The sequence below is a fragment of the Oryzias latipes genome, chromosome 12, assembly GCF_002234675.1.
Source record: "Oryzias latipes chromosome 12, ASM223467v1".
Taxonomy (NCBI): domain Eukaryota; kingdom Metazoa; phylum Chordata; class Actinopteri; order Beloniformes; family Adrianichthyidae; genus Oryzias; species Oryzias latipes.
Window position 1 is genome coordinate 26,449,033 of NC_019870.2, and position 27,614 is coordinate 26,476,646.

At 40.9% G+C, this 27,614-nt stretch overlaps 1 protein-coding gene across 3 annotated transcripts in view; it reads left to right on the forward strand.

Annotated features, from left to right (window-relative positions):
* whrn (whirlin) overlaps positions 1–27,614 on the forward strand; it is a 192,374-nt gene that overhangs the window by 112,580 nt on the left and 52,180 nt on the right. For all 3 annotated transcript variants that reach the window (XR_002874267.1, XM_023960685.1, XM_023960686.1), the window contains exons 4-5: positions 18,301–18,509; positions 26,383–26,419. Coding sequence is in view for 2 of the 3 variants with exons in the window: in XM_023960685.1 (XP_023816453.1) it covers positions 18,301–18,509; positions 26,383–26,419 (246 nt within the window). In the remaining variant the exon portion in view is untranslated. The remainder of the gene's footprint in view (positions 1–18,300; positions 18,510–26,382; positions 26,420–27,614) is intronic.

The following is a 27,614-nucleotide window of genomic DNA, read 5'->3' on the forward strand; positions in this document are numbered from 1 at the left end:
AAAAAGCATTTTCAAGCACCGCCAGCATGTCTGCCGCTGTGAGAGCTGGCGGAAAATTCAGCGGGATTCACTTTAGCTTAGGTTCACAGGGAAAGATTAGAGGAGATGAAAAAGAGCCTGAAATAGCAAAACTGTGGCTGTTCTGTCGGCTCTGCTCTAACAGCTTTATTATTGACCAAGATCTCTTTGTATCCGTGCTCCACACCAAAGACCAACTTTTCCTCATTCATTATGACCATTTGGCCTGGTAAAGAGTAAAATCTCTGCTAGCAGCATGTGCTGCGATCTATAGCACAGATTCATACCATAAAGCTTCTTTTAGACAAGAATGCCATTTCAACTCCGATATTTCCCAGACTTCCTCAGGCCTGGTTCTCTCAGATTGTAAATGCAAATTTAGTAAGTTAGCAATTTGATCCCATCGCGTTATTGAAGACGTCACGGACAAATCTGAGTTCCTTATTGCGTCTTCTTTGCCAAAGTTCCAAAACAAAGGTTCATCAGATCCCGTCTGTACATGAGTTAACATTAAAACTGGACGCCTCTGCCGCATGAATCATGTTTGGTGTGAACACTTCTATCTCTGCAGACAAAACAAAGATGATCCTTATGATACCTGAGAAATTCCATAATTTCCACAGTACGTAGGTTGTATGTACTGTATTTAGTATTTCTTAATTGCCCCTAGGTGAGCATGTGACAGTGTGTGTGGTACTGCAAAAGACTGGCAGACCGTTTTTGGTGTACCCCACCTTCATTCAACAGGAGCTGGGTTCTCTCCAGCAACCCTGTGACCCCAAAATTAGGGGGTTCTGTTGATGGATGGATGGATAAATAATAGTAAGCTTGGTCCAGTGTTTGTTGTGGTGACACGGATCAAACTGGAACATTAAAACAAACCCCTGATAAAAACCTGTAATAATAAATTCATACCAGATTTCATAAAAATCAAGAAAAATCTGTTAAAATCCTCCTAAATTCCAGCTTAGAAAAGTGTGTTACAGAATTTAAATGTCATCCTGCAACTATAGACGGGAGTTGCACAGACTTGAAGATCTCCTCTGTCTTCTCTCCAGCATGTCCCAGTGAACCTCCAAAGGGATGTCATGAAAATGGAACATAGCGTTGCTGTGCGTGTGGTAAGTGTATGTCAGGGATAATGGCAGACAAAGTCAGCACTACACGCAGAAGCAACTGAAGTGCGTTCATTTATGCTGATTGTCACGATAGGTTGAATAAAGCATCAGTTCAGAGAGAACGTTCACCTCTTAACGCTTGTTTTTGTCCAGATGATGAAGCTAAAGTTTGTTTTAAAGAAGCCAGAGCAGTGATATAGAACTTTTAAGCTATGTGACCGGAACTTATTTTTTTAGGTGTGCATTAACCCTTTGCATTATCCACACCCAGCAACCAGCCAATCAGAATTGAGTATTCACCCCGAACCATGGTATGAGTAAAATGTGAGTTACACGCACTTATGATGTTATACGGCAGGGGTGTCAAACTCATTTTCACTGAGGGCCACATCAGCATAGTGGTTGTCCTCAAAGGGCCAGATGTAACTTATACATGTAACTGAATGTAATGAAAAATAAATGTAACTACTCCTTAATGTTAAATAACTCATTTATTTACTATAACCTTTTAAAGTGACAATTACAGTTGCATAGAAAACATATGTTTGCTTGTTATTCTAGCATAAATCCTTTTACATTTGATTTTGTCAGGTTAGGTTATATGGACAGTGTTTAAGTCCTATGTATAAGTTGCCCAATCCGATATTTCAAGTCAGATTCCTCCTAGATATGAATAAATACACCAATTTTTATTTTTTATTCTAAGAAATTAAAAACTTTTATACTCTGGCGGGCCACATAAAATGACATGGCGGGCCACATTTGACCTGCGGGCCTTGAGTTTAACACATGTGCTATACAGTTTTCTTTAAGCTTTACTCAAGGTGTGGCCAAGGTGGCTTCTTACTGACCACACGTGAATGTCACACATACATGATATGTAAGTGCCAGACACACCATACACTTTGGTTGTTATTTTTAATTTCTAACAGTCAGGCTGCATGCAGAGAACACATAGTTATTACTTGAACAGCACTAATAGGGCCCTTATGCAGTTTTCAGGGTTTGAAAAGGTTAAAAAAACTGAAAAATTTGTACAACACGCCTGCGTCTCACCTACTTCCCCCTTACTAAGGTGGCTTACACTTGCAATTTTGCTTATGTGCACACAGAGCTGGGAAATTAACATTAATCCTAAAAATATTTACAATTGTAAACATACATGAGTTTAAAACCAGAGGTGTCTGTTCACTTAAAGTCTTAAATGTGATTTAGGATTATGAGTTATGAGTTATTATGAGTTATGATCACACAGTAATAGTAAATGGCAGTTGTTACAGGCATAAAATAAACTCAAATTTAATATACCTTTATTTAAACTTGGCCTCTCACAACAAGCATTTAAAAAAAACAAGAGAGTGCCACAGTAAATCATTGGAGTAAAGCACATTTAATGATTGCTTCATGGAGGTTATGCTCCAAAGCGCTATGAAACCGCTCCACATAGTTCCAGACTGCGCAGCAGAGGTCCTGCATCAGCAGCTTTTATGAGCGAGTCTGTTCTGCCAGCTGAGCTTTTACACCTGTGAAGAAGAGAAATGCAGAAGTGAGGAGTAAAGGCTCCATGATTTCCACTGATCGGAGCATTTTGGAGAGTCATCAAACAAGACATTTGGTTTAATAGATTTTACAACTGGTTGGCCGTTGACTTCGACGGGTTTCTTGAAATGATTGAATGGTAGTTTTTCACACTCTGAACATGATAAAAATCATATGTGAGCCTTTAGGCAAAACCCGAAATAAAGAACATAATTCAATTAAATTTAATTAAATATTATTTATATAGCCCGAAACAACCAAACAGTTGTATCAGCGGGTTCTTTTTTTTTTTTTTTTTTTTTTTCGTATACTTTATTTATCCCTCAATGGGGAAATTCTTCTCCGCATTTGACCCATCCCCAGGGGGAGCGGTGAGCTGCAACTGAATTGCGCTCGGGAGGCAGTAGCGTTAAGGGCCGTGCCTAAGGACCCTCACTGAGTGATGTTAACTCGACAATAGTACAAAACATAAAATCAGTTATGAAATACAACAGCTAATTGCTAAACTGAACTATACAGACTAAACTGGGTATCCCTGCCTTTAGACCTTTCTTCTCGGTGAGAAAAAACTCCTAAAAAAAAAACCTTTCCAACCAAAAAATAGAAGAAACCTCAGGGATGTCCACATGAACTAGGGATCTTGTGCCAGGACAGACAGACGATGTACCAGGACTGTTAAATGGTAAACGGCATATACTTGTATAGCGCTTTTTCTACCTTCCTAGAAGACCCAAGGCACTTTAGAGTGACAGTCCCATTCACCCATTTACACACTGATTGAGGCCAGCCTTCCACCAGTGTTTAGGTGTCTTGCCCAAGGACACTTTGACCCATGTTCGGGCAAGGCAGGAATCAAACCTGCAACCTTCCGATCAGAAATCGACCGCCCTACCACTGCACCACAGCCACCCCAAGAAGAATTCAAGTTAAAGAAGAATTAGCTTATCTAACTCTACAACTACATGTTTGAATAGGGTAGCATATGGGCTTCATTATTCAGATGGAACTAGAGGACAGCTGGGGGCACAACACGAGCCAGATGCAAGGTCCACGGACAGGAGCAGAAGCAGGAGCATAGACGAGCCAACTGAAATCTGGAATCTGGAAGAGGGACAACACATGAATCGCAGTGTACCAAACAGAGGCATGAAGAACTCAATGAAAAATAAACGATCAAGAACAAAGGAGAGGAGAAGTGGATGAGCGTAGAGGACAGAACCCTAGTACATTATACTTTCCCCAGCTTTTAACTTCTAGCAGTTTTCTAGCACCTAATTGTAATTTGACAATTAATTCAAACATGTTAATAGTCAGTTGCATGGACTATAGTACATATAGCAGATGGTATTAATAATAATAGAAAATCTACATTTTTAATGGATTGGATTTATCTGTGCTTTTCAAGTCACTCAAAGCGCTTACATTGTGTCCATTATTCATTCTCTCCTCATTCATACTTGGTGATGGTAAGCTATGGTTGTAGCCACAGCTGCCCTGGGGCAGACTGACAGAGGCGTGGCTGCCAGTTCGGCCCCTCTGACCGTCACCGGGGCATTCATACACATTCACACACCAGTGAAGCCACACTGGAGGCAAGGAGGGTGAAGTGTCTTGCCCAAGGACACAACGATTGTTGGCTGAGGGGAGTGAGGATCGAACCGCCAACCCTTCGATCATTGGACGACCCGATCAACCGCCTGAGCCACTGCCGCCCTTTTATCAAATCAATATCAATACAATATAGTATTAATCTAAGCAGGGGGATGGGCCGCCCTGGCCCGGTTTATGAAACCATCTTCCCTCTGCTTAGAGAAATATGTATAATGGATGTAATGAAAAGCATAATTAATTATTACCCCAAACTTCATTACAGTAGGTAGGTACATATGTTCAGTGAGGATCTCTGAATGATCCAATGTTGAACTAAACGACTAATGATGAGACATTTTTCAGTTTTATGTTTTTTTAATGTTTGAAATATCCAATACATTTCGTTCCACATTATGAAAGTGTGCCACTTGTTGATTCTTCACAAAAAAAATACAGTTTTATGTCTTTATGCTTGTAGCCTGCAATGTGCCAAAAGGTTGAAAAGTTTAAGGGGGCCGAACACTTTCCCAAGGCACAGTATGGTCAACCCCCCATATGGGTGTATGTGACTAAAGCATTTGGTGTTCATGTGTTACCAGGTGATGAAGGACCTGACAGTGACCTCCCCTCCCCATACCTCAAAAAACTGCCTTGCTGGTTCTCGTCACCTGTTTTGTTCGATCCTCACCACAAACCTCGGCATCATCTTCACCAACATTAGCCGCCATCACCGTCTGATCTTCTGCAGCTCCTCTGGCTCTCCTTCCTGCATCAGAAGCTGCAGATTTCCTTTATAGTCTTACCTCCTGCAGAGCTGATCTCCTTTATGTCCCTGTAAAACGCCTTTAACAGGACGCCATTGTTTTCCTTTCACAGAATGAGGACAGTCTCTGCTCTTGCTTTGTGTCAGCACATTGGACAGAAGATCTGGTTTATTTCTTCATAGTTTCAACAATTGTTTGTTTCCTCTGAAAACATATCTTGGAACTGCAGCCTTCAAATTCATGTCTTGTTCCAGGTGTTTATGCCTTTTCTGTCCCTGGATTGTCACCTGACATCAGAATACACTGAATAGAGTTCATTCAGTTGTTTGGATATTTTTTATGTATGGATCTGGAATTGTGACTGTTTGATGGGCTTAATATTTATTACTGATTAACATGTTATTGTTATGGTGAGCAGAACAAAGTGGACTATCACCTTGATGTCTCCAAAACTCCATATGGCGACAGAGTTTCATACTTCTTGGAGAAACCCGATGACAGATTCCTGTCTGGTAACCCGCTGTATTTAACCCTTGTGCCATCCTAGGCACTTTAACATTGGGAGTTGGGTCATCTAGACCCACTAGACAGTGCTCTGAACCTTTTTTCTTCAATTACTTGTGATCTTCACTGGTGTCCATGGAATACATGAAATCTTTCCACCTTTATCCACCTTTGTCATGGTAGGGAGAACACGTCAATGGAAGGGTGGGGTCCTCCAAGATAGCACAAGGGTTACACATGTCTGTTAACTTGGATCACTTCATGCTTGGCCGGTTTGTCCAACCACAAGCCTCGTAAGCAACACTGTCATGTCCCAGTGTCACTGTTTCATGAAAGATCCATCTTCATCGTCTCACCATTTAAACCATGACATATCACAATTGCTTGGACTGAGAAGGATCTAAATTCTATCCTCCTCGTCTTTATCCTCTTCCTCTTCTGATTGGACTAAAACTGCTTGAACCATAGTTTGGTTGGTTCAGCCTTTGCTGATAACTCTGCGGCACGTGTTAGAGAAAAACACTTGGACTTAAGCTCACATGGAGTAATTTTGAATTAACTTGTACGTCGGAATTTCTGGTTTCTTTGGTTGATTCTTACATTTCGACATATCTCAGTCTAAAGGTCATGTCACACAGCCAATACGGACATTTTGCGCATTTTCTACGGATGACATTTCGGTCTTTCATAATATATGTGTGATTTGCATAACTCACAAGTTGTTCTTGCATTTGTCATTCCTGGGTCTTTACGTGAATTCGGTTTTGAGCTCTTCAAAGATTTTGGTCGGTAAACAATTATACAGTTTATGTGTATTTTATGTAGTTAATGCGCATTTATCACGTAAATCTTACACAACTGTGCTTGTGTAACCCCTTGGTGGTGCTGCTGTGTGTGGAAGCTCTGAATAACTTCAAATGGAGTTACTCTAATTCTAGGTTCAATCAGGAGATTGGTTACTGTCATATCATCTACTATTTAGCTTGGAATATTCCACCCCAAAGAAGTCATACTACGAATAACAGTTGAACGAGAAATAAATCATTATTTCAGACAATAAAATCAAATTAAATACAGTCTGCAGAAACTGAGTTTCAGTTTCAATTGAATGTGAATTTCTTGTATGTAACACTTTACAACAAAACAAAAAAACGAGTGGCCACTGACATGAAAAGGAGGTTCAAATAAAACTGACATCTCAGAAAAAAAGCTATATTTCAGTAGGTACCTGAGTCCAATTTTTTCTCTTTCTTTTCGAAGAAAATAATAAACTCCTTGAGTGCACTCACAAAAAAAGTAAAGGCAACCAACCCACTTAATGTCCATACTGAGATTTCTAGACAGCGGCGTGAGTTGAGATGAACCGAGAAGGTAAGATGACGGAATGATGATGGAGTGGAGGAGGGAGGAAGGTCGGGGATCCAGATAAAACACCAATAGCGGTCTTGAAAGGCTGAAATCCTTTTTTTTTTTTAACTCAGCACAACCTGGTGATTGTTTTTTTTAAAACCAAAGACACGGACTGAACACTGTGACCTGTGAGGTCTTCAATGAGTCAGTTTGCGAGTTAGCTGCTGTGACCTTGAAGCTTCAGCCAGAAAAAAGCATTCAGTCCTCTGCATTTGTCTCTGTGTGACAGATGATGATGCAGGGAATCATCTGCAGAAAAACAGAACAGCTGTTATTCATATTCCCTGCAGGTTTCCCCAACACCCACTGATAAAGCATTTAATCAGTTTGCAAATACGTGTAAACGCTGTGAACAAAAATCCACAGAACCTGGAAAAACGGGAGTGGACCAAACACCAGTGTCTTCAGGCTGAATCATTTGTTCTGGTCACAAAGTGGACTCCTTGATTTGGGGTTTTTTCTGATACTTAAAGGTTAAAAGTTGAAAAATGAAGCAGAAACAAAGTAGAAAGGTCTCATGAGCAGCAGAGGGTAAAGGAATGAAGTGATTGTTATTCACTCCTCAGTATTTCAGAGTTTATAGGAAATTTTTGTCAACGATTCAAACTTTAAAGGCCAGACTTTCATACAGCGATCAAACTGGTAGAACTGCAGGGTTGTCCCAGACTGTCTGCAAACCACACGGGGCATATTCAGCATTCCTGCCCCTTCCAGATGAGTCTAGAAGGGGTCTTCTAGACTCTAGAAGGCTCCTTCTGCACATTTCATCATAGCTGGAACGTGCAGAAGGTGATAACAGTTGATCTGAATAATCCAAAGTCTGAATTTGACGATAAAAGAACCTCGCTCAGCATCTGTTTTTTGTGAAAGAAACATTAAACTTTCATCTGCTAATAAATATGATCTTAATGGTGGGAGGACAGAAAGTTCTCAGTCTGGAGGTGACTCTAATCTGAGCTACAGGCTCTTCAGTCTATGTGCTGCATGCCCGCCGTCTGGGTTTAACACACAGAATCCGTCCGGCATATTTGGCTGAATCAGTGCTGTTGGAGTTGCATCAGTAAAACGCTCTTCACGGTCAGCTTTAAGGCAAGCCCAGGGTTTCCACAGACATTTGTCAACACAGGAGTGTGAGCAAATTCAAACCTGCAGTCAGCAACAGCCATGGAATTTCACCAGTTTTATCTCCTCAATGTAAACAATGTTAATATCGCTAAGAAGCCGTCCTTGTTAACATCTGAAGGAAATTTATTGGCCCATAATTTGCAGAATGTGTGAGTAAATTGAGACGACAGTTTCAAAGAGTTTCGATGGCAGAATTTATGTGACTGACGTGTGTGACTGCATGTTTTTCCAAGATATCAATTTCTTCTTCAGATGCATGTTTTTACCAGAGTTGATTAAAGCGGCACACAGGCCAATAGCAACAGGCGTCAAAGTCTTCCACCAGACCTGCAGTTAAATGCAGTTTCAAATCAACACCGTAAACAAAGAGAGCCAGAGTCCTCGATGGGGGCAGGATTAGGCAAATGGCAAATGGAACTATACCCAAGGAAAGAGAAGTTAGACTTTACTAGACTGATACTTTAAAACAGCATGGCAATTTTCTTTTTTTAAACTGTTAATTTCATGTAACATAAACAGGAAAAATTCTACTTTGTCAGAAATATTTGTACATTTTAACTGTCAAATGTATCAAAACTTGCTGGTATAAAACTTTTTTTTTAATTGGGCGGCAGTCACATTTTTACACGCCACGCGGTACCAGCTGAGGTTTTAAAATCCTAAATTAAACGGCTGCCGAATGATTTTCTGACATCGGGCAGTGGCCGCCTGGGCACATTTGGAGGTCACGTGGTGGCAGACCAGTGACAGGCGGATGGCAGGAAGGCAGCAGTGCGATAACTGACTGATAGCAGCGCAGGCACTTGACGATGGCCCTTGACAGGGGCCGGGGGCCCAGCGATGACTGGACAATAATCTGTCAATCCCCCCCACCATTCTAATTTTGTAGTTTAATCTTTAATCAGACAATTTTTGCAATATTAGTAGACTTATCTTACTATTTTTGCTGTCTTTTTTAGCTTATGATGTGCCATTCAGTTACTTTAATAACTGTACTATTTCAGCTTTTTACTTCCTCATCAAATTTCGGCCTCTGCAGAGATCAGTTAAACATGTTAACTTTTCACACATTTAGCAGGAAATTCAGTTTTGTAGCTGCACCTCATGAAGACAACTTGAGAAATACAATTTCTCTAAGATAATAAAATGACTTGCTTTCTCAGTGGAATATACAAAGTAATATGCCTAAAGTGTTAAAGCATCCTTTAATCTTGTGAAAATAATTAATCTCAATAAAGAGAATTTTAGTCTGAACTAAAAACAAAGGCAAAAAAAATTGAAAAAGGAAACCTTACAGATAACATAGAATAAAGATAATGTAACTACTGTGTGACACTAGAGAGCTTAAATGCTGAAACAAGCTGTTGACCTGTGACTCTGAGCTAAAATAAAAGTTTCAACCCGACCTGAGCATGAGCACTTCGGTTAGTTTCATTCAGTGAACCGAAAAGGCCGTCCAAAGAACTCAAACTCAGAGAGTGAAGCAGAGCTTTGATAGCTGTGGGTCGGGTCACACAGGGATGCAATTATGTCTTCAATGGCTGGTGTTTTTCACTTTGATAAATGAATAGAACTTTTTCAGGAAATTACCTCAGGCTGAAGATCACGGATACGAATCAGCACCAAAAATAATCTATAACTGTTTTCTACGCTGCTAATGCACCGCAGCACATGAGGCTCAGCTGCACCACTGACCTACATCTGCTCATGCTGGGGAAGTCCATCGCTGGGGGAGATAACAAGACCTCACAGATATATTTAATCCTCTGCTGTTTGCAATTTAGAGAATTACGTTCTAGAAAACTCCAAAACCAAACATGGCAGAAACGCTAAGTCAAGGAAACTGCACCCTGTGACAGAATGTATGCATGCATCTCTGCAGAACATCATGTTGTGTTGGCATGAAGTTGGTGTTTTAGTGCAACTGCCTAAAGTTAGTAGTCTTTCTAGAAAGACAAATATTACATCCAAAAGTTAAATTCTGACACTAAGATAAGTGGAAGACATCTGTCAATCAATACACTGATGGTTAGGAGGAGGGATAAAGCAGACAGGGAGCAGTGTGCCAGTGGGCACGGACTCGTCGGGGTGGAGATATTAGAAATAGAAAGTCATTTTAGAACAACGTGAACAAAATGAGAATGCCATCTTAGTGGAGTTGGTCCAATATTAATAAACCCTTGTAGAATCTAAAAATAGCACTATTTTTAGAACATAAATCTTCATTTCCGTGTCCAAATAATGACAATGAATGCCAGTCTTTTTTGAACTACAAAATAAAACCCTTACGATTAAACCGATAATTACAGTGAAATTTCAGTTAAAACAAGTTTATCTGTTGTTTGGAGCAAAACAGATTTTACTTCATTTTTAATAGTAATTTTCCTTTTTCTAGATCCTAGACGAAAACCTGACTGTGGTGAGCATGAACCACTTAAAAACTGCTAAAATGTCTTGAATGTCTAAAAATCAAATATGAAATAGTTTGCAGTGTAGAAAAATATAAAAGTCTTTGTTGGCAAAAAATCCTCTTGGATTTGTCTGTGGAGAAAATGTTCATTGGATTGTGGGGTTCAGGCTGCCACAATGAGGAGGGTGATGCCCCTGGAATGACAGTGGGAATGGGTCACTGCTGAACGCAGCATTATGCACGGCTCCTCATAGCCCCTGAAGGAAGATTTCTTGGTCTTTCAGTGCTTTTTTGGCCCCTTTACTGCCATTCCTTAATGAAATTTCCAGCCCTGGATACTGCAAGTCATAAAGACTGTGGCTTTTTTTAGCCTTTGCCTGCTTTGAAGGCATCAATTAAGCAGAATTTTCCGAAGTGATTCAGATGCCTGCAGCAGTTCAGGGTTATTATTACCACAAGGTTTTCAAAGTCACAGAAACTGTCATTACACCACATTTCCTTATCACAATTTCTTCATTGCCTGGTTCTACAGTCCTTTTTAATCCCATCAATGGGGCCAATGGAATATTTCGGAAAGAGGGTTCATTTGCAAACCGTGTTTCTCGGGTTGTGGCACCACAGCAGAAAAGCAGGAGGAAAGGAGCTGCAGCCACGGAGCCAAAAGAGTCTTTGACAGCAATTAGTGTGAGCTGAAGACGACGGGGGAAATGATTCATCACTTAGCACTTGCCAAGTGCTGCACTTTAATTTGCATTTAAATCCGTCAACAAATGAAGAGAACTCCTCTTCGTTTTGGAATCTTTACAAGACAGCACAGCTGGGAAGGAGGTTTTTTCTTTTCCTTTTTTGAGAAGGGGGGTTCACTGATTTACTGCCTGTTTTCCAGTCATGTTGAAAGTCATTTCCTGGAGTCTATATCCTGAAGACTTGATCAGAGCTGAGGATGTTCTGGAGCTAAAAAGCCTGTTTTACGTTGTCATCTTCTAGTAGTTCTATAAGCGCAAAGATGTTGGTTTTACACAAACACACTAATATTATTGGGTTCATACTCATCAGAATGTAACCTATGAAAGGGTTTATAACCTATAAGTTTAACTGTACTGTACTGACACAGAGCCAAGCAGCATTTTTCTCCACCATGTGGGAGCCTGATGTCAGTGAGCGGCAAGCACTCTCACCAATCAGGAGTGAACTTGTTGGAAGTCCACACCCCTAACCACTTGAAAGTGGGCTCAGGAGAATCTGCCAATCAAACTCTTTGAATATTGAACATACTTTTTATGAGGCATCTAAACTGGCCAGTTTATAACTTAAATTACTTGTACTGAAGAAAAAACATCACGAATAAAAGTGAGGATTACATTAAGATTTAGAAAAACTAACATAGCAGACCATGAATAGTTATTTAAAAAAACAAAATGACTGAGTAATAGCTGTTTTTATTTTGGCTTCTTGGAGCCAGTGGGTACTTCCTGTTTGGAACGGCAGGGGGGAGGAGTCACTCAGTCCAGTTCTCAATAGCTTAACTGTCAGTTTCTGTAATCTGTCTGTTTACGTTTTCTGGTTTTTAGTTGTCAGTGTTGTGCCGTCTGTTTTCTCTTACCTTGTTTTTTTCCACCGTTGAGTTTTCTTATCCTCGACCTGTTTTCATTCCTTCACGTCTGTCAAGGGTTTGATCCCTTCAAACGTGATGTAGATGACATTTCATCCATTTATTATCTTCTGCTTCTGCTGCCAGAGTCAGACCTGCGTCTACCCTGAATTTTTACTTTGTTGAGCAGCAATAAAAAAAACTTTAAAGGCTCTGAACATTTATTTTAAAAAAGAAATGTTCAGAGATTTTCAAAATAAAAGCAGCTCAGGTAGCTTTGTGGCTCTATGCTAACTTTTAGCTTAAGCATAAAAGTTAGCATATAGACTGGCCTTAGGGGGGGACTGGGGGCTGTCTGCAGGTAAAAAATGGGTAACCCTAAATAGGTCAGCCTGGTGGACTACAGTGGAGCAAAAATGTTGATGGACATTTTTTGGGGATGCATAACACCTCACTAATGACTAGCATGTGGTGTAAAAGAATTTCATACAACTGCATCATTTGTACATAATAAGTTACTTACATTGTCCGCACAAACACTTCACGATAAACTTACCACTCGCACGACCAATACGTTCCATTTCCATGATGTCCCTTAAGGTGGGCGTACAAGCCCACACCCCCCCCCCCTCCCCCCCTCTTTTAGATGCGTCCGTCCCCCTCTACGACCCACCATGGTCTGGACAACTCAAAAACCTGCATCACCCATACGGGTCAACCTCGTACGGGGGGCCAAGCTTTGATCGCACCGCTTAAGTTTCCATGACTCAGCCCTAAATTGTAACTTTCAAGTCTACTTTAGTTAAAAACTGTAGAAGTTTGAAGAAAAACATGTAAACAAGAATCCAGATTAGATCTTAGTGCCAAGCAGCTTACCAGCATCCACGTGGTTAACTGAGCTTCATGCAGCTTTCATGGATCTTTCTTTGTCTTTTAATCCACCATAGAACAACAAGATGTGTAAAACTGATCATCTCCATCCAAAGTCTTCATCAAATATAGACTATAGACTTTCTGACTATAACAAAAAAGGCCAAAAAAGAGTTTATTGTAAACTCAGGCTACCCAGGACTGGGGCGAAACAAAGCCAAATCCTCACCCACCCCTTCTTATTTCTATTATATTTAGCTCAGAGGATATGAAATCATCTGAGATGAGACCACCCTTTCATGTTTTCATTTCTTCACATGCGCTTGTCTTCCACCCGCTTCTGATGGATCCTCAGCAGGGATTCTCTTTGAGAGAAGGTTTTTCCTGAAATCTGGACGTTCCAGTTTATGGTTTTTTTTCTGGTGGCAACAATCTGCTGTCTGATCTGTTTTCCTCTGTGTGCTGAGAATGCCTTGTTATTACGGGGTGTCACTGGTTGTTGTTTAATCGCCATGAAGGCTCCCCACGAGTTCTGCAGGGATTGATCACAAAAAAGAAAGAAGTGCTCATAAGTCAAGACAGGGCCCATCTACTCTCAAATAGAAGTATAATGAGGCAGAGGAGGGGAGCGTGGAGGAGCAGATTAATGAGAGGAGAGGAAGAGCGTCAGCAGCAGCTAAATGACGCCAAAGGCAAGTGATTCACCTTTAACCACACCCGGCTGGGCCTCTGAGCCAGGCTGTGCTCCTGAGATTACTGATGCTGTGGGACCCGAATCACACATTAAACCCTCCCATCGTTGGGATGTGTCTTTATCAAAATGAAGTCAAGGCATGTATTAAGGTTAGGTCCCCGTCTGAGGGGAGGTGGAGGTGACATTCACCATCGTCTGCAGCCCTGACACATTATCATAATAAAGAGATTTATTGGAAGATTAATGCTGTTTATTGTCGTTATCTAATTTGTTCCTCTGTAATTAAGGGGAGGATTTTAATGAAGCTTGCAGAGTTATAAAACTTAATCAGCGTGTAATTAGAGACTAAATGAAGGCTGTATTCATTTGTCAAGTGAAGCAGATGCCAACAACCAGTCAGTCCTGCTGAGAACACGGCACATGTCCGCACACCTTTTTATCTGCTTTTCTTCAAGGAATCAGAATCTTTTCAGAACCAGAGTCTCCGATGGAGAGGATGTGAACAATCCCCTTTTTTCAGAGCTATGGTCCTACTTGTGTCAGTAGCAGACATTTCCAAAGTGTTGTGGCAGTCGCAGCCTCACAGTTACAAATGCTTGTTCACAGTCACACGGCGATGAGCCATGACCTGAGAGGCGCTGCTCTTCACAAGCTTCCTCATATCTGAGCCCCAGCGTTGAATCATCAGCTGGAAGGATTTTTCCACACTTCCTCTTTTCCTGCTGGAGCTGCATTGAGGAGGCGGGGCATGGCGGCCTGACACCAACTCACAAACTTTCACCAAAGATCCAGTGCACAAAACACATCATGAACAATGACCTCAGCTTTAGCAGTCTGGATGTGAAAAAGCATCATTTGCTTTCCAGCTTTGCTGACAAGTTATATATAATTACAGGTGTTTACCCCTGGAGGGAAGGGGGGCGAAGCTTCTCAGTCACACAACAACTTAAAAGACCCAACAGGCCTTTAAAAGAAAAACAGCATGAAGGATTTGGTGTTGCTCAAACTGCTCAGTAGGCCAAAGGTGCTGCCATGATTCATGTCAAAGGTGGATGTGGAAGATCTTAGATGGCCACGAGGCCGGACGACCAGAAAAATAAAGACCCGGTCTGCTAAAGATTGTGTTTTGGGTGTTTTTAACATGTTCTTGTGGCATTTTTCTGATGATGGAGGAACGATATAAAGCAATTAAGCTTAAAATTGAGTTTCCAACTATTTCTTTATTTAGCTTGTTTTCTATTTAAATCAGGGGAGAACGAAAAATGCCATTTTAAAAAATAGCTTATTTGTGATGTAGAAAATATACTGGGTTGGCCACAAGCTTCCTACTCCGCCCCATTCTGATGCCTCCACTTATAGACAAATAGATCCATGAACATCTTTGTTTTCCACGTATGGCCTGGAATCTGGATCTAAACTGTTCGGCTGGATAGCTTCGATATAGCTTACCATTTTAGCTTTTGGTTGGGACTGTGAAGGGCTGTAAGCTAGCGAGGAGTGCATAAACAAAGACTTGTAAGCAATGGGGGGAAGAGGATTCCACCCACAACTCGGACACAAATTTCTAATGAACTTCTGCAGCTCTGCAGAAACTATGTCCTAGAAAACGACAACAATTTTATTTTATTTTATTTTATTCTGGCTAAAAATGGTGTAATCGTAATTAAAAGACCACTGGGAACACTTTTACAATAGATCAAAAGATGATCAGAGTGGGACTTCTAAGAGTTTGGGACATAATCTTGAGTGTAAGGTGGAAAATAAACGGATAGAACCAAGACTGTGAGAGAACCAAAAGTGGCATCGCCAAAGTGGGTGAAGGAAGAACCTGATGGACTTCCAGAAACCAAAGGTTTGGATGAACTGAAACATCCGTGGATGATGATTAAGCAAAACCCGGTGTGACCAGAGAGAACGGAAAACCTGAAAACACAACCTGAACCTAAAAGATACCAAATTTAAAATGATCCAGAGGACAAACTCAGCTGTAATAACAAAAGTCCTATCAATGAAACAACTGCACCATCCTGCCTGCCGTTTCCATGTCAACATTGGAGGTCCAACATCAGACCAGCAGGAACCTCACAGCAGCCCGTCTTCACTAATACACTCACATTTCAGCTCAAACTGTGTTTGTAAAAGTGCTGCCATTTCACACTGAGCTGAATTAGCTTATTTTTCACTGCAATTGTGAGGACTCCAGTAATAAATACACAGAACTATAAAGTGCATTAGGGTTTTGTAAAATCTGACATTAAAAGTAAACAAACTTCAGATGCATTTGACAACAAAATAATCAAAAATGTACTTTCATGTGCGTGTTGGTTACCAAAAAATAGTTTTGTTCTCTTTTCTTAGATGTGTCTACTTTCACAGGTTTAATGATTATATGTAAGGAAAAGGTTACAAAGAGGAAAGCAAGTTTTGGACACAAAACTGGAACATTTCATGTTTGAAATATTTCAAATGCAAATGCTGCAAATCTTCTGTTTGAAATAGATGTTTCTGACTACCCAAAAAATGATAAATGTGAGCATGCAAAATCTTGCTTATCTGCATTTGTCTGAGGCTGCAGCTCCCTTACAGAAGTCAACCTAAACCTTTTGATCACATTCTTCGGTTTTTAAGATGCATTTGAAGTTCAGGTTTGCTTAAAATGAGGAAAAAGGATGGACAGTCCAGGATGTTCTCTGGGAAGAGGGATAGATGGATGGATGAAAAGTAAAAAAAAGGCTAAATCATTTAGTTAAAAATTTAACCTGCTTGTTTTAAACAGCTTTTGATCATTTATTGTTTTTTCCAACACAATTACAAATATATGCATTATTAATGAATTATTGATCAGACCGATAAACCTTCTCACATGTGCTGCAGGGGTTTTAATTTGCGCACACACATGGTTTCTCTAATAGTTATCAAAAGTGCAGCCATTAATCAAGAAGATGAAAACCTCTTTTCCAGGCCTTTTGAGTGTTGTGGAGCTCTCTCGGAGAGCACAAATGCATCTTCTACGCTCTTTCAGCTCCTGAATCTCTCATGATGGCAGGCATTACCTGCTCCCCCTGTACACACTCTAATGATCCCAGCAGCGTCTCCTTTCTCCTGAAGAGACGCGCTGACACAGGCAGCTGGATAAACATCGCTTTTACAGAGAAGATAAGGAATAGTGTTCGAAAAAAGTCTAAAAGCTGGAGAAGCTGCGCTAAAAAGATTTTCGCAGAAATAACAAATTACGACAATCCTGCAATAAAACATACCAGGAAAATGTTGAATAAGGATGTCAAAGTTGATTTGTGACATTAAATAAACCTTCTGTCTTATTGGGCACTTCCCCTTAAAGTATATGGCTCAGTGGGGGCATTTACATGTAAAATGACAGTCAGGTCAGAGCAGAGGCCTGCATCCCGTGTCAGTCTTTCTGCAGAAGCAGCGGCTCATGCGAGAAAAGTGCATGAACGGGGCAACGCTGCTGGCAGGAAGGTGAGGTCAAAAGACGGTTTTTATGCTCGTACCACCCACTACTTTGATCCTATCAGAACTGAACCGTGGGACTCTTTCAAACAGTGACATTCGGTCAGCTGCCCCTCCTCACAAATATAAAAACATAGATGATCAAATATTACCCCCCATCGTTTGTGTGTTATCTTTTGACCCAAAGTTAAGAATTCATGTGGTTCAAAACTCGTGACTAGTTGTCTGGTCTGAATCAAGGCGGGTTATTGAGAACCAGGCGTGGGAAACATCGCTGTACACCTCTGTGCTTTTCTTTGGAATGAGTCTGAATTGCTTTCATGAAAGTCACAAACCAAATTTACTAAATCAGGCATTTCCTGCTTTTATGAAAGAAAACAGCGGTTGGTTGGTGAAGAGAAGAAGCTGAGGTGATGAAATCTCTTTAATCTGTGGTTGCAGCCGCTCCTGGAGAACACAGCGACAGCTGGAAGGCTTGCTTGGCTGACCAGAGGAAAATGAGAATAAAACAGAAGAGGCAGAAAGTGACATTCTGGAACTTTCAGAAAATGCTAAACACTGAAACACATCTAAATGCCAGACAAAGTAATTTAAAACTCCAGTGAGTCGCTGCTTTCTGTGAGAGGGATTGGTTAGTCTGTCCTCTGCGGTTAATTTATTACAGTCATGCTGACAGGTAAGGTTAACAGAGTCAGCGTAGTCTAAACTGCCGAATATTTACGATTCGATTAGGATCAGCGCCTTCAGGACAGTTTTCTCCCTTTTGTTCTTTATGTAATTTGGCTCTTTGAGTTTATATTTGACTGGATGTTCATTATTTCTGACATTTATGGTCAGTTTTCTTTTCATTCACATTTTTGTTTAGTCTTTTTGTAGGTTGAAGTTTAAAAAACAAATACTTTGTTTCGTTCAGATGATGAAAACAGTTTCCATTACAACTCAAATGAGGACCAAACACACATTCGCTTTCTTCCTAGACTTTACCAAAAAGTGGAATTACATGTACAAAAACTTTAAATGGAAGCTAAAAGGTCTGAGTGTTGTCACACAGAAATTTCATGAAACATCTTCCCCACTTCTATCCGTTACCATTCTCTGACCTTTGACCTGTGAACATGTGCCAGCCTCTGCCTGCTCCGCCCTCGCCACCTTTCTCCACCCTTCAGACCACCCCTCTTTCCACTCCTTCCCCGCAGGTCGGAGACCAGATCTTGGAGGTAAACGGCCACAGCTTTCTGAGCATCCCGCACGAGGACGCCGTCAAGGTACTCAAATCGTCACGGCACCTGATGATGACGGTGAAAGACGTCGGCCGCCTGCCGCACGCCAGGACGGTTGTAGGAGAGACCAAGTGGATCGCCAGTTCGCAGATCGCAGAGAGTTCTGCCAACAGCAGCATGGCCAGGTGAGCCCCCACATTCTGAAGACCTGCAGGTGTAGAGATGGAGGATGCTAAAGAACTCTGATGCAGAAAAGTTGAAGTAAAACAACAGTTATATATATATATGATTAAAAACAACTAATCCTTTAAACAAAACACAATCCACAACAAAAGAAGGAAAACACCAGGAATTGCCAAAAATAACCTCAGGTTTGTCCGTTCCTAACACGGTTGGAACAAAGACAGAAACAGAACAATTGATTTATTGCATGAAAGAGGAGAGTTAAGGAAGAAAGCACAAAACACAGTTGAGAGGAGAGACCGCAAAGGAGATCAAAAAGCTTCAAGACCCATTCCGATGAAAGTGGTGTTTTATATATATATGAAGAAAAAAAAAGTCAAAAATTGCATTTCTGAGTATTTCTTTATGTTCTGTATTACTTTATGTACTTTATGTACTTGTGGTGAATCAGGAGCAGATGAAAAAATGCAGTTTGAGAAATATGCTGGCCAGGGCAAAGTCTCCCTGCTCCATTCTAATGTATCCACTTACAGACAAATAGACCGTGAACGTCCTTGTTTTCCTCGTCTCAGCTGGAATCTGGCTCTAAACTGTACAGCTGGATAGCTCCAGCGTTGCTCACCATTTTTGTTGCACTGGTAACGTTAGATTGGGTCTGTGAGGGGCTGTAAGCTTGTGGGAGAGGATGTAAACAAATGGATGATGGGAAATAGGGGTGGGGTTGCTCTGCCCCAACAGTTCTGCCCACAAGAGGTGAATTTCTAATGAACTACTTCCACTCTGCTGAAACTAAAAAAATGAAAGATTTGCAACTGAGAGCAGGAGCAGCAGAGGAGAAAAGGAGCTAAGTGAGTTTGTCTGGATCTACAGCAGAGATGCAGGAAGAAGAAGAAGCAGCCAGACAGAAACTCGGAGGAGACTCACATCAGGCAGACTGATCCAATCCAGTTTTACCACCAGCCCAAATGTTTAAATAATGTACTTTCTGATCATCATTATTCTTATGGAAAAAGTCATGGTTAATATTTGACTGAGTCCATCAGAAAATATTTAAGAAAAAAGCTGTTCACCATCACAGGAGGTCAGAGGTTGGTCCACTCCGAGGACTCTAGTCCATGAAAGCATGGTCTGCCAGACTTCCTCATTTGAACATCCCCTCTGCTGCTCATCAGCTGGAACTAATGCGCTAACAGCCCCATTAAAGCCTGTCACAGCTCCTCATCCGCTCCACGGCGCACAGAGCATCAGCGCGGCGGGGCGGAACCGGGATTTCTCTGGTTCTCTGACGTAAAGGATGCTGGATACGAATATCTGCAGGGGTTTCACCCCCCACACCCACTTCCACCCACTGTCTGCTCACAGCTGTTTGTGTTTTAGATGAAGCGCAGATGGATGGAAGAGTTCCCTTCTGTGTGAGAACAGTTTCCTCTTCTAATGACAACATCCGGTTGTTAATCAGCTCCTCTCCATCTTCTGACACTATCACATCTGTCATGAACACACGTTAGTATAATTACATTCAAATTCACTCATATTCCCAATAGTTGTTTACCTCTAAATCGCAATATAGTAATAGAAATATTACCCAGAGTGTCATTTTTGCCAGAAGAGGATGTGGGTTGAGGAATAGATTTGGCTTTTTTGTTTCTTAAAAACAGGATTAAATATCGGAAATTTTCTTTTAGTTGGTTTCAGACATTGTTTTAATTGATGTATGGTTGTAATAATAACTTTCATAAACACTAGGCAACACTTTTAGGCAATTTGCTGTAAATGCTGTCGAGTGGTGACCATTTTAAAATAATTTTTGGTGTTTCCACATTCCCAGATGTTTTTTTTAAACATTTTTACAAATGCAACATGATGGCACTTCATGAGGTTCATAAATATATGCAGAGGTGTAAATAAATCTGTCATAAACCGATGCTTTAATGAGAGACTGCCTTTTCTTAAACTGTAAAACTAAATGGATGGCTGACTTTAATACACCAACAAAAAGTACGTTTTTAGTTTGCAGTGGGAGGGGTTTGAGGTGGGGGCATTTTCTGACTGCCAGCATGTTTGGGTCGCTTTGTTTGTTTGTTTTCATCAGGGAGGGCCGTCCTGACTGACCGACTGACTGTACTGCTTGTTTTCTTCTCAGTAGTTGCAAAAGGTGGCGCAGTGGTTAGTTGCCTCACAGCAAGAAGGCCCCTGGTTCAAGTCCCACACTTTCTGTGTGGAGTTTCCATGTTCTCCCCGTGCATGCCTGGGGATTTCTCCCACTGTCCAAAAACATTCTTCTCAGGTTAACTGGTGACATGCTGTGGATGTTAGTGTGCAGGGGTGTGTGATTGTGGCCCTGCGACAGACTGGCAACCTGTCCCCTGCCTATCCCGCCCGCAATGGCCTCCCGTGACCCCGACAGGGAACAAAATGGCTTAGAAGATGAATTAATTCATTCATTACTAGCTGCAGAATCCATCTAATAAACCTGTGTTCATGTGCTCTGCTGTCCTTCCTGCTTCGGTCACCCACACTTGCTTTATCTTCTTCTTTAGGGCTAAAAAGATTTAATTTGTTTTGGTCCAAGTTATTACCAACCCCATGAGAAAACACCAACAGTATCAGACATGATGGGGTCAAAAACCTTCATGAAGCTTCCATCTGAATCAAGATCTCTGAAGGAGGCGATCTAAAGGAAAACCTCAGCACTATGCTGATCTTAAGGCTGTCTCACACAGCCAATAAATGCATCTTAGACATATATTTTCAATAAAAATTGGTCATATGTGAAAATAGATAAAGTGAAAAGTGAGAAAAGGTGTAGTCTTTTCGTGAAATTTTCACAGATGTATCACAAGTGAACCACGTTAAGAACACGTAAATCAAGGTAAAGAACTCTACGTCCGATCCATGGCCTCAGCTACTGTTCTTTGTCTTCCTGTCCTCCTCCTCTGCCTCCAATTCAGGAGCTGCTGGAGCTGGACTAGTTGGTTATTGTGCTGCTGGAGAATGAGCACCAGCACTTTGGGGGTTCATGAGGATCTCTTCTGAAACTCGTTTACAGAGATGTGTATCCAAAGGCGGCTCGGACTAATGGGGAGGTGAAAGACCGGCCAATTTAAATACCCTTCACACAATTTTCCAAATCATACATTAACCGTGCATGATTATTTATTACTTATTTAATAGTGATTTGTGCATTAATTATGTAATTTCAACATGATACGTGCACCATATACATGATATAAAAGTTATACAGTGAGGCAAACAAGTATTTAGTCAGCCACCAATTGTGCAAGTTCTTCCACTCAAAAATATGAGAGACGCCTGTAATTTCCATCACAGGTCTCTCAACCATGAGAAGCAAAATGAGAAAAAAAATTCCAGAAATTGATGTTATCTGGTTTTTAAAGAATCTTTTTGTAAATTATGGTTGAAAATAAGTATTTGGTCCATAACAAAAGGTCAACTCAATTCTTTGTTTTATACGCTTTGTTGCAAAGACAGCAGTCAAACGTTTTCTTTAAGTCTTTAAGTCTTTAAGTCACAAGGTTTTCACAAACTGTTGCTGATATTTTGGCCCATTCCTCCCTGCAGATCTCCTCTAGAGCAGTGATGTTTTGGGACTGTTGCAGGGAAACACAGACTTTCAACTCCCTCCAAAGATTTTCTATGAGGTTGAGATCTGGAGACTGGCTAGGCCACTCCAGGACCTTGAAACGCTTCTTACGAAACCATTCCTTTGTTACCCGGGCAACGTGTGTTTGGGATCTTTGTTATGCTGAGAGAACCAGCCATGTTTCATCTCCACTGCCCTTGCTGATGGAAGGTTCTCACTCAAAATCTGACAATACATGGCCTCATTCATTCTTTCCTTTACACTGATCAGTCGTCCTGTTCCCTTTGCTGAGTAAACAGCCCCAAAGCATGATGTTTCCACCACCATGCTTTCCAGTAGGCCTGTGTTCTTTCTCTTCCAAATGTGATTAGTAGGTTCTTACCAAAACGTTCTATTTTGGTTTCATCTGACCATAGGACATTCTCCCAATCCTCTTCTGGATCATCCAAATGCTTTCTAGCAAACTTTAGACAGGCATGAGCATGTACTGGCTTAAGCAGGGGGCAGGTCTGGTACTGCAGGATTCTTTTTGAGGTTGTGGACAGATGTGTTTTCTATAGGTATCCAGTTCAAACAGGTGCCATTAGTACAGGTAATGAGTGGAGGACAGAGGATCCTCTTATAGAAGAAGTTACGGGTCTGTGAGAGCCAGAAATCCTGCTCGTTTGTAGGGTGACCAAAGACGTATTTTCCACCAAAAACGTCCAAATAAATTCTTTAAAAATCTGACTATGTGATTGTCTGGATTTTTTTTCTCATGCACGAAAAGTCAGTTAGACATACGTTGAACGGTCAAAAGTCTCACAGTGTTTTAGGGTAACTCCGATGCAGGACTAGACGACAAGGTTGAGGGAATATCCAGAGTTATTAAAAGAACTCTGGATCAAGGTGGGAAAAACTCCACAAATGTAACAGGACTGGAAAACAGCATGACTCCGGCAACGATACCAGGACAACAGACTGAAGTAAAGCAACACTTTGACACAGAGAGCAGAAACTGAGACACTTAAACAGATCTCAAACAAAGTAACCCAAAGTCCAGGCAACTGTGCGCCACTCACGGAGAATTAAGCAGAGCCCTTCAGGAGAACCAGCCAACCTGCACACAAGACACGACAGCAAGTAGAACAAAACAGAACCGGAGATTGAGACAGGAAGTCATGTGTTTCTAACATAATAAGCCACACATTTGAGTATGCATCTTGCAAAAATCACTCATAGTGGCATAAAATGTACTTAATAATTGTGTATAAACTACGTAAAATATGCGTAAACTGCGTAATTCTCAACCGACTAAATATTTTGAACTACTCAAAACCCAATTCACGGAAAGTCATGTCGGTCTAAACCCTTGACAGGCATCTGCGCACGTCGGCAAATGACGAACGCAAGAAACGCTTATGAATTACGTATATCACACATCATGGAAGACCGAAATTTCATTCGCGGAAATTGCGCAGTATTAACGTAGTGGCTGTCACACGACCTTTAGAGTTTTCCATACATCAATCTCTTCTTGCTTTGTATTTTCCTCGTCTTCTTTTTCGCCCCGTCTCAATTTTCTGTGGGTTTATGTTTGTTGTGGTGGGACACAGCTGAGATCATGCAGCTGAGCAAAGGTTTGCTCTTCCTCTGCTAATGCCAGCGAACAAAAACTTTTCCTGCTCAGAGAGTCTGTTTAAAACCGCCGCATCCACATCACTCCAATATTTATGCACGTCTTTATCACAAGGGTTTTGAAACACTTTTAGGATCTGTCTCATTCAAAACACAATAAAATAAGATTGTGTTCTTTTTCCGTCTAAAAATAATATGAACATTTTAACTTTTGCTTCAGATTTCAACATGTGATAACACACTTAAGCTTTTGGATCTTTGCTCATTTTTATGAAGCAGAGTCTCTGTAAGGTTGTTTTTTTCTGATTAATTTGGCAATAGTTTGTGTTTGCTGATAACACAAGTTTTCCTCTGATAACACAAATTTTCCTCTCATTTTCTGTAAGTGTGATGATCTTCAGAAGGCATAAACTTGTTAAAGAGCATGAATCCATGCCTGTGCTTCACATTCCTAGTTCTGGAGTCATAATAATGCATCAGAAGTTTGTAATTAAGTTAAAAGCTGGCTTGCTTTAGGAGCTTCAGCTTGAAATAAGATTTGCATAAAAGTGAGATTTACTGTGTCATTACCACGGTTTGCATATTTCACATGAAGTGATTTAAAAGTCCTGCATGCACTTGCAGAGCTTCATTCAGTCACTTGTCATCTAAAAGATCTTGTTTCTAACCTGTGAGTTATTGGGTTCTTGTTCAGAAAGAACTGATGGTTTTAGTTTGTGCCCCTGTGGCTCATTTCAGTCTGGGGGAAAATCCAAAAAACTGATATTTTCCTGATCCACAACATGCATTTCTATGCTGAAGCTGAAAACTTTATTCAAAGTCCCACTCCTATCATCTTCTGATGTGTGGCAAAAGCGTTCCGAGTGGTCTTTTGAATGCCCTATTTCATGCTAAATCAACTATTTTGTGCTTTAAAGTGTATTATAATGTCAACTCCAAACAAAATACGACCCCAAAGTGGTATTTTGATCCATTCCAGAATTTTTGAGCATTTCTCTAAAAACCTGCTCTCTGAGCACCAGCTCCTCTCAATCCACGAAAACGAGTGGTTCCCCACATTGTGACGTACATAAGTGAGAAACAGCTGCTTCCAGAATAAGTCTGTGCTGCCATCATATACACACCCCCACTTTCTCTGCGGAGAATGGATATAATTTACTCTGAAAGGCTTAAGAAAAGCCTGATAAAGGCCCTTTAAGTGTGTTTATGTTGTTTTTAGCCAAAATCAAAACACCTGTGCTGTAGGACATAGTTTCTGCAAAGCGGCAGAAGGTCATTAGAAATTTGCCTCTGACTGGTGGGGGGGGACTAATAATCAGCATGGAGTAAGCAGGTCTTACTTTCCATCACTCATCTGTTCATACTCTCTCACACTAGCTTACAGCCCCACATATCCGCAACCTGACATTACCGGTGCAGCAAAAATGGAGAACAATATCTGAGCTATTCAGTCATACAGTTTTGATCCAGATTCCAGCTCAGACAGGCAAACGAAGACGTACATGGATCTATTTGTCTATAAATGGATGCATCGGCATGGAGCGGAGCAGGAAGCATGTGGCCAAATATAGCACCTCATCGCTACAAGGTTTTCAAACAGCATTTGAATAAAGAAATGCTCAAAAATGCATTTTTATTCTTAATTTTATTTATTTATGTCCTCCATCATGAGAAAACTGTTACAATATGGTGCTAAAAACACCATTTTCATCAGAGTGGGTCTTTAAAGAATGTCTGGAAGGCACAAAGTCTTCTGCTTCCCATGTGTGTAAAACACTCTTGAAGCAGATGAGCTTTGATGGCCATTTGCAGAAATGATTTCCAAGCTAACCCAAAGCAGTGAAGTGCTGAAAAGCTTCAGTCAGGATGGCCTCATGCATTTGTCCTCGATGCTTTGTTTATACGTTTGTGTTTGATGTGTGGCAGACGAATACTTTAGACCAATCGAATCGGTTAGTTCAAAAGGAACCAAGTCCACAATTTTTCAAAATAGAGATATTATCTGTTCTATGGTCTTCAAGGGAAAAACTATCTGATTATGTGCAAAAAAGTCCCAAGTCCGTTGTAAAGTATTGACTATGCTTGACATTTAAAATGCATTAAGTGCAGAATTCCTGGACTTGGGCCTCTCTTGCATGGGTTTAGCTTTATCCCATAGATGGCAGCACTAGTTATCCAATATGGCAGCGCCCCTGTTTAATTCAAGAAGGGCCCAAGTCCAGAGACTTTAGCTTGCAAGTCCTCTGAAATGATAAAAATGAGGTGCTTTACATTATAGCATTTGTAAGCTATGAACTGGTGCTAAATCTGGGTAAAGTATTAATCATTTGGTGATCCTCCCTTTAAGCTATGCAATTAAAATCATTTCCTGAAAAAACAAACCTCTTGGACTTGGGCCCCTTTTGAACTAACTGATTCAATTATTTTGTGACTTCCTCTGATGATGCGTTTTGTCTGGCGGTAGCTCTTGTCCCCCTCAAAGGTACCAGGTGATGTGAGTGTGCATGTTCAGATTGCTGCAGGAGGATTCAAACACATCTGCTTCATTAGTTCTCATTACAGATGAATGTGTTTGCAAACAGCAAGTCAATTACTCAGGCAGTCCTAGAGTGTATCTCAGTGATTAATTTGTCATGTTTATTTGATTTTTGCAGCTTCTCGGTGGAGCAAGGAGCATCTGTAGCGGGAAAGGTAAGCCTGAAGACTTCAGGTTTTCTCTGAATGTACGGTTCATTTCTCATTTATTAGCATCAAATGTCTTCTGATTGGTCGACCGCTGCTCACAAACATGCTTCGCTGGGAGGCAAGCATTGGTGGAAAATGCAAAACATTAGATTTGATTTTGATCAATTTAAAAACTGATTTTCAATACTGAAGCCTGACAGCGGAAATCAGGAGCTGCAGAATTTCCTCAGCAAAGTTTAGCTCCTAAGACCCTGAAGAAACCACTGAAACACAAAGCTGACTGCAGACACCAAAAACACATTTGACTCCATTTGCTTCTGGATGGGGGGCCTGTTTACCTCATTGAGAGTGACCTACAAACAGCAGTAGATGCTTTCTCTCCAATCAGTCCTTATTTATTTCTTCACAGCCAACAAACTGAAGTAACTCAGAAAAAGGATTTGGTTTGTTCTCGTAGCACCTGTGGAAAGTTGGGAAAAACACATGCTCCTCCCTGCTTGGATTAGGGCGTTAAGACTGATCCACACGACAAAACAACCAAATTCTTGCAGTAAATTTCCCGCTCTGATGCTTAGGCTGAAACGAAGCATCGAGCACAGGTTTTTTTCTGATGCGGGAGAAGTCGGCAAAATGCCACAGACAAACACGGCAAAACAATCTGCATCTGCTGCCATCTGTTCCACGCCTCCACTGGGACGTGGGGAAGTTCAGCCTCACACTAGATTCCTGCTTCATAGACACTTTAATAAAGTAAATATGAAGGAAAAAGCGATTTGTGAAGGTAAGTGTTTTAGATTTATACTGTGACATTCCTGGCATGAATGAAATGAGCTTTTTTCTTTAATGACCTACCTTAGTAAAAATTTTGTTTCTTGTGTTTTCAACATGGTCTTGTAGCATTTTTCTTATGATGGAGGACATATATAAAGAAAAATGCATCTCTGAGTATTTCTTATTCAAGTTGTTGCAGAAAAATGCCGTATAAAAAACATGTGGTTGTTGGCTACAAAGTACAGCCACAGGCTTTCTGCTCTGCTCCATTCTCCATCCACTGTCAGACAAATACATCCTTTTACGTTTCTGTTTTCCTTATCTGAGCTGGAATCTGGATCTAAACTGTATTTAGTTTAGATCTATTGAATAGCTTCAATAGTGCTCACTACTTTAGTTGCAGCTCTAATGATAGCTTGGGGCTGTAAGC